The following is a 13,325-nucleotide window of genomic DNA, read 5'->3' as shown; positions in this document are numbered from 1 at the left end:
CTGCAGTATTCTATACAACACTTTTTTCTTATGAATCAAGAAAGTCACTATCAACAGTTTTATCTTTATTTTTACTGTGTTTTTCTGTATTGTGGATGTGGTGTTGTCAGCGAGAAAGGGAAAATGTACTTGACAAACAAGTGTCTTGACATTATCTCGAGACCCTTTTTCTGCGGGATCAGAATCTCTCACGTGCTAACCATGTGTAAATGTGAAATATGAAGCAAAGATTTAATAGAATATCTCATCAAAAGATGTCCAAAATACTTTGAAAATCTCTCGTTTTGACAACGTTTATAGAACTGTGAAAACTCAACTTGATCGTGAAAGGGGAAGAATGGATGATTTAGATTTCCTGTATAATGTCAATGAACAAAAATCATACTCTTAATTTCATTTGATGTGAGCTAAGTTTCTTCTTTCGTGTGTATGTGTGTTCCCGCTCAGGTGATCGTCTGCTCGACATTCCGTGTAAAGTGTGCGGGGATCGGAGCTCCGGCAAGCACTACGGCGTGTACGCGTGCGACGGATGCAGCGGGTTTTTCAAACGGAGCATCCACCGCAACCGGGTTTACGTGTGTAAGCAGCAAGGGAAGGGAGGCGGAGACTGCCCCATCGACAAGACGCACCGAAACCAGTGCCGCGCCTGCAGGCTTCGGAAGTGCTTCGAATCTCAGATGAACAAAGATGGTGAGTTGAGGCGGAGGTGATTTCTTCCCCCCCCCCCCCGAAACTCTGTGGTGTTTCATCCCTTGTATAAACTATGGTGTTAATGTTTCTCTTCACAAGCTAAGGTTAAGATCTTCAGTCCTTGGCATTTTTTTTTTTTAAAGATTGAACTTCGATATTGATGTGGGCCTCAAGTTTTATGACAGAGCGGTCGATTGCTAAACGCCTAATTGAACATATTTCACTTTTGCATATGTCCCTCTGATAGGACATAGAATGGAGGTCCCGTGTATGAGAGAGTAACAACTCATGCACGTAAAAGAACCCGCTTCATTCATTCATCGCAAAGAGCAGGGTGTTTAACCCGGTGAAGTGGTCCCACCTCACATCCAACTGGACCCCATGGAAGACCAGCTTAACATAATCATATTTATAGCTGAATATGGGCTATCCAGCCATCTTCACAGATGGAAAATGAACAAACAAACAAACAAACCCTTTGATTTAAAACAAAAACAAAGTGAACCTAGCAAAACACCTTTATCGTCATCGACATCATACATAAAACGTAACATGAATAGACACACAAACACACACAAAACCCACACAATGACCGATTATGTAGATGCATATGATTGTTTAATATACTCTTGCTTGCATAACCTTAACAACCAATAAAGATCCATCAGACGGACATGATTTGTTAACCTTTAGTTCGTAAAAATTAAAATCATGGGGAATACAGTTCTTCGCCCTGATGCATATTCATTTTCATAAATGGAATGCTGTTAAAAAAAAAAAATCTGTTGAAATATAATTTGTGTGTTTGTGTGTAGGAGGATATATATATATATATATATGTATATATATATAATATGAGCCGTGACGCGAGAAAAGGGCCCTTAGGGTATAAAATACAGAAAATAAGTTTTTACCGCCATATTGTAGAATGAACTCTGATGCATTTAGATATGCAAACCGATTTTCTAAATTCCACTTCTAAATTCCTCAACATTTCCATTTAAAAAAGCATGTTCTGACCAAATACTTCCACTTTTTGATGCGCCTGATGCATTTGCGCGCAGCTAGGAAGTTGATCGTTTTTGCACGTATTGCTTTGTCAAACTTCCGCGCCGTTTTCTGGCGTTTGTGCGCGACGGCGCTAAGGGCCCTTTTCTCGCGTCGTGGCCCATATATATATATATATATATATATATATATATATGTTATGCTATACACTATACTCGAATTCTTGTGTCAGCATTTTCAGGGTTTCCGCACTTTTGCATAATGAAATGAAAAAAAAATAAAATAAAAAGTGCGATAAGTAACACTCTAATTGCATGATGCAGGCCTTATAAGTATACTTAGGCCTACAATGCATACATCAACTAATACTTAACTATGTGACATAAACTGAAACAAACAGTAAATAATGACAGGCATTGTAGTTACGTTGATTTACAGAAACCCACCGAGACATCGCTGCAGTTTTATGTTTATGTGTGTATGTGCGTATGTATGTGTGTGTGTGTGTGTGTGTGTGTGTGTATTAAAAGATTTCTCCAGAATAAAGAAGCGCACGTCCGGAATTCAGGGACTTTTCTCAAATTTCAAGAACCTTTCGATAACTTGTGGGCTATACAAACTAAGAAAGTGCATGCATTTATACTGTCTAGCATGTAAACTGTACTTTGAACAAGTTCAATCCTTTACCTCACGGAAATCGCATGCTTGTACCAGGCATTCTGCTCGTATAAATTGCCCTGTTTCAAAGGCAGTGAATTCATGGAATTGGCTTGATGAGTTGATATGAATAGCTGTCCGCTTTATCCACAATACGGAAGACTTCGCGGAGTCTTAAAATCGAAAGTATCCCGCATGTCTGTTTATATGTGCCGTCAAGAAAACCTCCAAAAAGTCGCCCGGATTCATATTCAAGACGGGTCGATCGTTACAGCTAGGGCAGCGGAAGCTTCCGCCCGAATAACCATAGTGAAAATACCCGGTATCCTTGCGAGCTCCAGTTGGAAGACGTGTTTTCCCCACACCGGGTATTTATAAGGCAGATTCGGTCCCAATCTCATCCCTCCTTTTTTTTTTCTCTCATTTTGTTTTAATTTACCGGAGTAATAAAATCAAGGAAAGAAGCTACGTCCACGCTTCTAAGCGAAGTGCTTTCTAGCAGATGAATAAATACAGTTGAATCGCTTTTAATTGCAGAGGTTGATAAGTAGATTTGGACGAAAATGTGACGGTCAAGGCTGTAATTTTGTATCAGTAGTTCATCTCTTCGCCTATACACTTTCTTTGTTCTGATGCAAAGCGTTTAGTTACAGCTTGTGGTGTTAACATTTAGAGTCCCGTGCCAGGAGAACTGCATTCATTGAGTTAGCACTAAGTAAGTGAGTGAGTTAAGTTAGAATAGAATAACTGTGCGGAATATAATGTGTCTGTTTGGTTCGAGTGCCCTTTTCCTCTACCGTTTACGTGAATATCAATTTCAGCCATACCTTGGGGGTCTTAAGTGCATGTGCCTAACAATAGTTGATTTATGTCCTGACATAGCAATGCAGTGCAGCTGACTCATTATAAATATGAGCCATTAAACAATCTTTTCTTCTTATTTTGGAAGCCCCCTCCCAGTTATGCCCGACATAAGTTACAGTGTTTTAAAACCGTATAGCATCAAGCGAGTATATGCTAATTGAATAATCAATGAAGGTTGTATCACTTAAATTATATAGGGGTTAGCAAACTCTAGATTCGAAAGAGTACAAGATATGCAATAATGCAAAAGCATTGAATCACGCAAAGAAGACAAGATCTTATCCCACGAAACCAGAAAGATGTGTAAATCATGTCCAGGGTTATACTATTGTCTTGTTTGTGACTTAAAACACATATTTCTTTAAGTATAGAAAACAGTGAGACAAGAGCAATAAACTGTTATCCTTGAGAGTTATTGACACATTAAAAAAAAACCATAAAGCTATCATTTCGTGTTTTGTTTCTTCTTTTTTGTGGATGTTTTTCACTGCTTTTAGAGATTGATCTCTGTAATCACTTAGAGCATTATTTAACGTGCATTTTGAAGGCATTTTGAAGGCATTTTGAAATCAATCTTGGACTCATGCTGCTGCTGATGTGGAACAACCACGAGGAAAAAAACAAAAGTAAAAACGAACTCACAATAAAAACGGTTATCATGAACTTGCACTACTGGCTCCTTTTTATCATTGCTATATTTCGCAGGGGGGGGGGGTGGATACATTTCATACTATTTCGTCTTACGAATTCAATGATGCTGAGTTCTCAAGAAGTCGATGACAGATGCAAGTCTGTTTCAACATCTCCAAGGCGAGTTGCAGGATCCGGATCGTTTCGTTCCGCTTGATAAATAAGTCAATACCGCGCGGTCGTCTGCGACAAACGGACAGCAATTCGCGGGAAGAGGAACGCAAAGACCGCCGCGTCGTGTTGTTAACGATCGCTTTGCCAATTTGGCGGACGATCAGTATTGTATCGTTGTGTTTACCTTGCCCATCCCGCCCGTGGAATAAATATGGAGAAAAGGGTGGATCGGAGCGCAGGCGAATTCAAGGCGAAGCTTGTGTTGATTTGCCCTCGGGGCTTTTTTTTTTCTTTTCTTTTGCGACAGCTAGCTAGCTTTTGATTTTGTCCCTATAAGGGACGGGGGAAGTTTACCGTCTTTTTTTTTTGTGTTGACTCGTGATGAGATTTTGCCGGATAATCTACCAGTATGAAACACAATGTAGGCGTGGAATCACTGCCCGAGGCGTTGATTTTATAAATCATTTACGCCGTTTGTATATACCCTGAGGGGGTGCTGAGATTTTGTCTTCTTCCAATAAACACAGAAAAGAACCCTGAAACGACGACTTTAAAAAACACGTCTGTTTCAGGCGGTCGCATTCAAAAGACATAATCATCTCATTTTTTCTTTAATGTCTGCGTGATGTTTGCAAGAATAACTCCTCCCACTATTCTTCAGTTTTTTTTCTTTCTTCTATATCCTCAAAAAGGCTAACTTTAATGTTCATTCGTCACATTGTAAGTTTAACAGTTTTTTTTTTTTTTTTTTTTTTTTTTTTTTTTTTTTTTTTACAATTCGATGCACTTTTTACCTCAATCGCGAAACTGCACTTTCAGGAACAGATCGGCTTTAAGGTTGTAGTATAAAAATTTAGAGGCAATATGATTAAAAAAACAAAAACAACAACAACATCTGGATACCGAGACTAGAAAAAAGGAGATGGACAGGAAGACAGAGAAAGGGGTAAATAGGGACAGGTTGACAAAGAGAAAGGGGGGGGGGGGGACAGGGAGGGGAGGAGGGGGAGTAGGGGAGAGAGGTCACAGGCTGTAAACAGAGTTTTAATGCAAGACTGTGATATACGAACACATCATTGAGTCAAAGTACATGTGGTTTGCAAAAAGTGTTTTTCGCATCTTCATTATTTCATCCACTCAGATCAAACCTTAAAGCCTTAGATGGGGGAAAATGGTTGTATAATGTCACTTGTTTATCAGCCTGAGATGGGAGGGTAAATTGACCATGATATTTTGTCAGCTTTTCGGTAGTTCGGCTTTCCGCCTCATCGAAGCCACCTTGTCTCTCGCCAGTCTCTCCAGAGTTTCGGGGCCAAACACCTCCGAACGAGGGGGCCTGTAAAGCTCCTCCAATAAACCCGTTATTCTTTCCCCAATGCGTCGAAGTGCCGACTGGAGAATAACCCATCCCGCCCTTACACTATTCACGCCATATATCCACGGTGTGACTTCGTACTTTCCCCCGAAATGCCCCAGCTCTCCGCCACGAAGTGACGGATCATCACCCCAGGGAGCCGCCCTGCTGCGCTGCGGTGTCGAAAAAACACGGATGATCAGCGCGCGGAAGCGCTGGCTGAGGTTTATAAGAATTTATCGCAAAAGGGGAAGTAAGAGGGAGATCGAGAAAGGAAAAAGAAATGAAAAAGAGACAAAACACTAAGCTCATGCCTTCGCCTATAATGTGTAACCTTTGGTATTCATCCGTAAAGACCAAACAAGCCTCTGATTTATACGAATCAAAGCAAATGAATGATTTATTGTTCAGTATAAAGACGTGAAGCAGTTATTGCTATCAATGTGCTATCACTACGGCTTACAAAGGAAACCAATAGTCTGAATAAAAAAAAAAGATATCAAATTCATTAACAAAATATGGAATAGAGAGAACAAGAGATAGATAGAGAGAGAAGGGAATAAAAGAAGATGAAATAACTCCAAGTGGCTTCAAACTATAGAAAGAGGAAGGGGGGGGGGAGAGAAAGAGAAGGAATGTTCGTATGTCACGTATACCTCGCCAAATATCAAGACGACAGCAAAGCAAGCGAGAAACCACTTGAGAACCAGAAAGAGCGCCAAAAATCCTCAAGTGCTGTCTCGTCTGATCTGGCACTGGTTGTGTAATGCCCAACGCAATTGATCCAATCTGTTCGTTCCCACACATACGCTCTTCCGCCGCGCATCAATAGAAAGCCTCTCATCCTAAGTGGACACGAACTCCACGGAAAGACGGAGGAAGCACAATTACTTTTAGGTGCTCAGGAGAAAGCCTCCGAAAGTATATAGCTGGCCATGATTTACTGCTCTTGAAGGAAAGTGACCGAATTGTCGACGGAAAGTTGCAACGCGATTCAAATAGACATCATCGTTGATGATATATATTCCTTTTTTTTGAAGTACCATGATTCCGCAGATTTTTTATTTACATTATTTCACATCGTGACAAAGGTGAAATATTTAAGCGTTTCCTCCTACAACCGTTGAAGAGGGTTTTGATATCATATTCGTATAAATGTCAGTGTGCTGTGGGAAATTCTGAAATCGCTTGCAAGCCGTCAGTCCAAAGCACTGGATTTCACACTCGACATAAAAACCTCATAAAGCTTGTACAAGTGCGATTTGCGTCGAACCACGCATCCCATATAATTATACTTGAAAGTTTCCGGTTACTACTCAAGAGTGCAAGGATATGATAGTATGGGATCAATTATAGCCCAGTCATGAAAAGGTAGAACACGACACTCACGCCGTAATTTCGGAATAGGAAACAAAAATCATTTCTGACTATATTGGTGATGGAATCCTTATAACAATGACTAAGAATTTCTGAAGTGTATTAGTGAATGGAAGTGTGAGAAGTTGATACATCTGGAACCCATTTCATAAAAAGTTGATATGATAACAATTCTTGCTGTAATATCAATTGTCATGGTACCAACAAAAATCCAGCTTCCTGATTGGCTGTTGAAATTGGAAGTTGCCATTCCAGCAAGAGTTGCTATCCTAACATCTTTTATGAAGTGGGGCCCAGTAGTCTTAAATTAGGACAGTGACATTAGGGTGTGTACAGTTCTGGTCGAGGTGAGGATTTAGCTTTTAACATTTTGCGAGATATTCAGAAACCACTCTATGAGATTGATGTCAAAGAGCATGCAGTTCTAAGGGGTATCAAGAGTTTATTCGATGAAAATCGGTTTTGAAATGGCTGAGATATCCAAAAACAAGGTGAAACAAAGAGATCCTAATAAAGTTGTGGCATGTCGCCTTTTATTATCAACACTTTTTTTTTGATATCTCAGCCATTTGAAAACCAATTTTCATCAAATAAACGTTGAATCCTTCTTAAAATTACATACTCTTCATATTTCATAGAGGCTTTTCATTATCTCACTTAGGAATGTTCAAAACATGAATCCCCACCTCAACCAGTACTGTACAGTCCCTTTAATCCGTGACTCTGTGCCGGGCGATGTCATACCAACAGATCAATGGGAGAAAATGATTCTCATGGTTCTTATACTTCGTTGAGATGTTTTTATGACGTTGAGGTCATGATGGTCATTGCTAGTGGTCATTAAGAGGGAAATCGATGATTGAAATGAACACGTCTCATTTTCTCCTTGACCAAAGGCTCAAACAACCAACGCTTTTACGCACCATTTTGCTGCTCTGGTATGATTACACAATGATTGCACATTTTAGGTGAAATTACCACTTTGCTCAACGTGGATGAAGACACAAATTCCCATAAATCTTTTCTATGAGCAAAGTAATATAAATGAAAAATGTTATACAAACGCTTGCTTGTAATCATTTCCCCTCTTTGACATCATGACAAAAAAAAAAAAACACCAAAAACACCAAAAACAACATATACGCGGATCTTGGTAATTTCGTGGTAAATTATGATTACTCTTCGCTAGTATTGAACACAAAATGCGATTTCTATGTCAGTGCTTCTATATTAATGAGACCTTTCTCGGAGGTTACATTTCAAGTCTTCTCTCAAACTGAAACGAAACAGAATTTTTAGAAAAATAATACACTCGAGAGACACGGAGGGCAGTTCCAGCACATTTATTTTCAAGTTTCACTTGACAGTGAAACAATACAACCATAAAACAAACAATATACAAAGGACAAAATGTATGATCGACCTGATTAGAAAGTGTGATGTCCACACATAGGTCTGTATAGGAGACTGATCTTACTAAGATGTGAAATGTTTTATGAAACTGTAAAAGCAGATCTTGTATAACTGCGAGTTCCAGGCAAGAAATAACAATATGAAAACGTCTTGTAATGGCGACGGGGTACAAACTGGAAGTATATACTATTCTTTAATAGACTAAAACATTTGAGCTTTGAACAAGGAGCATGCGTACTATGCAACAGAACAATACTTTCAATTGCTATAATAAGCACGTTGACGGGGACTTATACGTTGTACCTATTCGGGTGCTGTTCGTTATTCCGAAGGTTCGATATTCCGAAGGTTCGTTATTCCGAAGGTTCGTTAATCCGAAACACGCAAATTCCCTATACCTAGAGGTTCGTTAATCCGAAAATGAAAAAGGGTTCGTTAATCCGAACATTTGTGGCGTTATTCCGAAGGTTCGTTATTCCGAAGGTTCGTTATTCCGAAGATTTGTTCATCCGAAAATGAAATTCGGAAAAACGAACCTTCGGAATAAGGAATCTTCGGACTTAAGAGCCTTCGGAATAACGAACCTTCGGAATAACGAGCTGTAACCGTGCATTCATGGGAAACTATAGACTTTCAGCACGGTAACAGGTGTTGTTCACTTCCATTGGATAGTATAATCATATCACACCTCGTAATCCATGTAGAGTTGTTTTTCAACTGACAAAAGGAAATTTTCTCTCACGTTTCTAACAATGCCACTCCCTTTTACAGAAAGCTGAAATCATAGTCAGCAGACAACATCTGGCATTATTTTGTATTTTTCGTCCTTTATTTGCCAGTTTGTTATTTTCCCGAGGAATATGGAGTGAACAAGTAACAAGGTCATTAATTCCTCATCTTCAACAAAACATGATTTCTGTATTGCATCATCGGCTGCGTGTGAAATGCAGTGAAAAGTGTGATATTTGAGCTGTAAAGGTGCATCAGACGCGACCTAGTTCTAAGTTATGATGACGTCAAAGGAATTCTTGTTTCATGTGGCACTATAACGAACACAACTCATGCACGTAAAAGATCCCGCTTCATTCGTTATCGCAAAGAGCATGCAGGTGTTTAACCCGGTGAAGTGGTCTCACCTCACATCCAACTGGACCCCATGGAAGACCAGATTAACGTAGCTGAATATGGGCTATCCAGCCATCCTCTCAGATGGAAAATGAAGAAACAAACAAACGAAACATGAAATCGTCACTGTCTTGTTTACTGCATAATAGTGAGACTGATTTATCATTATCTTGTCGCATTCAGCCTAAAACGAAGAAACTATATTTTTTCATTATTATAAATGAATGAAAATGTGAAACTGCAGAAAAAGGTTATCCCTTCTCAGCCGGCAGGTTTTACTTCCGACTGTGTCAGAGATAGGAAGTATTTTAATGGGGTCCGGTGTGAAGGTGTTCAAATTCTATATGGAGTTAACCTTAACTGTCATAACTGGAGAATCCTCCATTCATAATCTTAATTTTTGTCTGAGATCACCTACATTGAAAAACACACCGACAATGCAAAATGAAACATGGAAATATGGATATTGAATATGATTTGGGGCAAATAATGACAGTCATATTAATATCCCCTCTCTCTTTTATCCTTTCGTTCTCTTTATCTCTCTCCTGCATTTTAGCTGTTCAGCACGAAAGGGGACCACGTAAACCGAAGAACAAGCCGATGGAACTCTCCAACGGCGCTTCCCCGGGATCTTCGGGCTCGCTGCGCTCTCTCACCCCGTCGAGCAGCGCTTCGAACAGTCCCCCGCCGCCGCACCATCACACCGCCCACCACCCAATCCTCGCCCTCTCCGTACCGCACCCAGAGAAGTCCGGTCTCACCGCTGGTGTCGCTCCAACCGCGAGCGCCGGTCTCATATCGGCGTCGGTGTACTATGGGACGTTTTACCACAGCCTTCTCACGGCCGAACACTACAACATCAACCCGCTCGTACTGGACTTCGCGCGAAGTGGCGAGGGCGGACGCTCCGTCGGACTAGAGCTGGGCGGGACATCACCGGACAACATGCCCGAGGTGGCGGCCAGGCTTCTCTTCACCTCCGTCAAGTGGGCGAAGAATATCACGTGTTTCAGGCTGCTTCCGTATCGCGATCAGGTATATACATTAGACTCTGATTTGATACCATCTAGGAAAACTGCTTTTCTAAGAGTTATCAAAACACCAACAGACCAGCAGATCAATAGCTCCTTACCACACATGAAACGAAAAAAAAAAATACTATTTTGGCTGTCCACTATTGTTTTTGCTTAAAGTAACGAATATCAAACTTAAAAAGGATGATATCCCCTTTCTATTGAAAACAAACAAACAAACAAACAAACAAGTAAATAACAAAAAACTCAAATAAACAAATAACAAACAAACAAACAAACAAACAAACAAACAAGCAAACAAACCGGAAGTACGATGTAGGCTTTTCCATACTTTTTACTCTTTACAAAACGACAGTTAAGTTTATAGTCCTAAGCATTCTCGGGCACGATTTAAGTGTAGGGGGATGTTACTCTCAACACACTGTATGACTCTGATGGAAAGTCTGAAATTCATCTAAAGATTATAAACTGGACTCGTTTGGATTCTGAAGTTTTGTCAGCAATTTACATTATCATGATTTGCCTTCTTTTTAAATTTCTCTCTCCCAGTTGATTCTTCTGGAGGAAACATGGCGGGATCTGTTCCTCATGGGCATGAGCCAGTGGGCAGTCCCTCTCAAAACAGACATCCTCGTCGACGCTCTCGTCCAGGGAACCGAAGAGAGAAAGATGTCTGCCGACACCGTGGCCGAGTTACGCGCCCAGGTCCATCGCATGGAGGACGTGGTAGAGAGGTTGCGCGCGCTGAAGGTCGACTTCACGGAGTTCGCCTGCCTGAAAGCTGTGGCGCTCTTCAAAGCAGGTAAAGGAACTAAAATAAGACCCATCTTGAATCTTGTGCGTGTCCTTTTCGATTATAACGTCTGGAGTGACGTCACTCCTCTCGCACCCAATGAATCCACGCACTGCATGCCCACAAGTGAAGGAAAGCTTTTCTACCATTTTTTCTTATTCATTATACGTGTCTGATTATTCCATGAAAATGATTATCAAATTATAAGGATTGATTGATTTCAACTAAAGATAACCAAACACAACTAAAGAAAAAGGTAAACTTGGGATATACCATCCACTTTAAACAGAAACTTTTCCCTAAAACATCTTGTCTGATTTAGCCCTGATGGTTGGTATAACGTCCGGACATATACGAATATCACATTTACTAATGCCAAAAAAAAAAAACAACGAAATAGTGGGAGATTGTACACAAATAACTTTAAGGCAATCGTCTGGAACAATGAAAGTAACGTGAAATCATAATTCAATCATATTATGCACCTTAATTCTTTTCTTCAAACCTGTGTTTTCTGTAGTCTTTTATATCAATCATTCATTGAGCGTTGCTGTCTATTATTCTCTCATGCACCCAAGTTGAAGCTATATGAAAATGACAAGTCACTATACCACAACGCCCCTTTCCGCACTCAAAACATGGACTCATCTCCCCGACGGACCACTTTCTTTGTGTGTGTGTGTGTGTGTGTGTGTGTGTGTGTGTGTGTGTTGCGCAAAACTTCAGCAGCATAAGACATTAAATATCACGTGAATCCTGAGTCCAGTCAAGATCGATGAATATTAATTGAAAATATCATACTTGTATGTTTCAATGTTTGTTTGCCCCCATTTTTAATTTTCTAGAAACCCCTGGATTGAGTGATCCTGCGCGAGTCGAGTCTCTGCAAGACCAAGCCCAAGTGATGCTGGGGGACTACGTGCGCTACGCTCACCTTTCCCGTCCCACGCGCTTCGGTCGTCTGCTCCTCGCCCTTCCCGCCATCCGCGCCATCAGCAGCAAGTTCGTAGAACGCCTCTTCTTTCAGCAAACGATCGGCGATATTCCGATCGAGCGGCTCCTCAGCGATATGTTCCAGAATAGCTAGTAAAATTTCTGCATATTCAGTGCGGCCATGCAAGTCACTCACGACTTCAAAGAAAAGGAAGCAGGTCATATCAGTGAACTACATGTCATCGTCGTACAGGTTGGCGAGTCTTGTTCAGCCACCCGGTCCTGACGGTCAGTGTTTTTCTACTTGCAGAAAGTGCACCATGATAAAACGGTCTTGCTGACGTTGCGCGTGAAGAAACTATAGAGTGGAACTTCATACGGAGACTTGATTTCCATTTTTTCTGAAAGAAGAATAATCATGATGTAATGTACCGTGATGTGATGGGTCACTTAAAAAGGGGTACTTCATAGTCGGCGAGGAGCAAAATGTTTACAAACCTCCCTGGTGAGGAGGTTTTAGAATAGGATGCGAGCCCTCACGATGACACTTCGCTCTTGGGTAAGGCATTCAAGCCAAGACACTCCTTGATAATATGGGTATCCGGTATAACCAACTGAATTACAACAGTATTGTAGCTGAATGTAGCACGCATGGGAAAGATAATGGCAACAACGATCGGAGACTCTCCAAGGAAACTGGACTGATTGCACTGTATGGGTGACTTGGACTTCAGCAATACATGTATTATGTTGTAAAGTGTTCAGAGCATCATTCACAGTGATCTATTATACAAATTATTTGTCATTGAATGTTATACTACTTTCACATCTTATGAAGACGTAATGGTTCGAACTCTGATAGTGCATTTAAACAAGTTCTGTTATGGGGTTCCATTTAACATTATCCATCCTTTGAAGTGCAATACTAGCATGGACAATCAACAGCCTTCTAATGAAATCATCATACAGCCGACAAAGCTACCGCAGTTATCCGTCGTGGAAAAACACAAGCGCGTCACTGCTCTTTAATGTCGAAAGCAATGTCATTTCAATTTTTTATTTCAGCTTTAATAATCATAACTTCATTTTCTTGTGAACTTATAGTTTTTGATAACATTTAAATTACAGAAAGAAGAAAAGCCTATATCCAAGTTGTACGCGGTAATTAACATAACCCCCGCCAATATTCATCATAATCATCGTCGTTTCACACTTTTCACACGGAGTTAACTTATTACCATCCTCATGTTAACAATCTTTCACAATCGGC

General features: G+C 40.5%; 1 protein-coding gene across 1 annotated transcript; it reads left to right on the top strand.

The window, feature by feature from the left end:
* The first annotated feature begins 452 nt into the window (after positions 1-452).
* LOC140243049 (photoreceptor-specific nuclear receptor-like) lies at positions 453-12,209 on the top strand. Its single transcript, XM_072322788.1, has 4 exons — positions 453-690; positions 9,852-10,330; positions 10,879-11,131; positions 11,968-12,209. The coding sequence occupies exons 1-4, from the start codon at positions 678-680 to the stop codon at positions 12,207-12,209; spliced, it is 987 nt and encodes a 328-aa protein (XP_072178889.1). The 5' UTR covers positions 453-677.
* Positions 12,210-13,325: the final 1,116 nt, after the last annotated feature.

This window comes from Diadema setosum, chromosome 19 (assembly GCF_964275005.1).
Source record: "Diadema setosum chromosome 19, eeDiaSeto1, whole genome shotgun sequence".
NCBI lineage: Eukaryota > Metazoa > Echinodermata > Echinoidea > Diadematoida > Diadematidae > Diadema > Diadema setosum.
Note: the sequence above shows the minus strand (reverse complement) of the source record. Positions and strands in the feature narration are given on the sequence as shown.

What these genes read in the sequence shown, in the direction of transcription:
- LOC140243049 (XM_072322788.1), top strand. An exon ending in TGCTTCCGTATCGCGATCAG is followed by an intron (nt 10,331 to 10,878) that starts GTATATACATTA and finishes TCTCTCTCCCAG; the next exon opens with TTGATTCTTCTGGAGGAAAC. An exon ending in TGTGGCGCTCTTCAAAGCAG is followed by an intron (nt 11,132 to 11,967) that starts GTAAAGGAACTA and finishes TTAATTTTCTAG; the next exon opens with AAACCCCTGGATTGAGTGAT.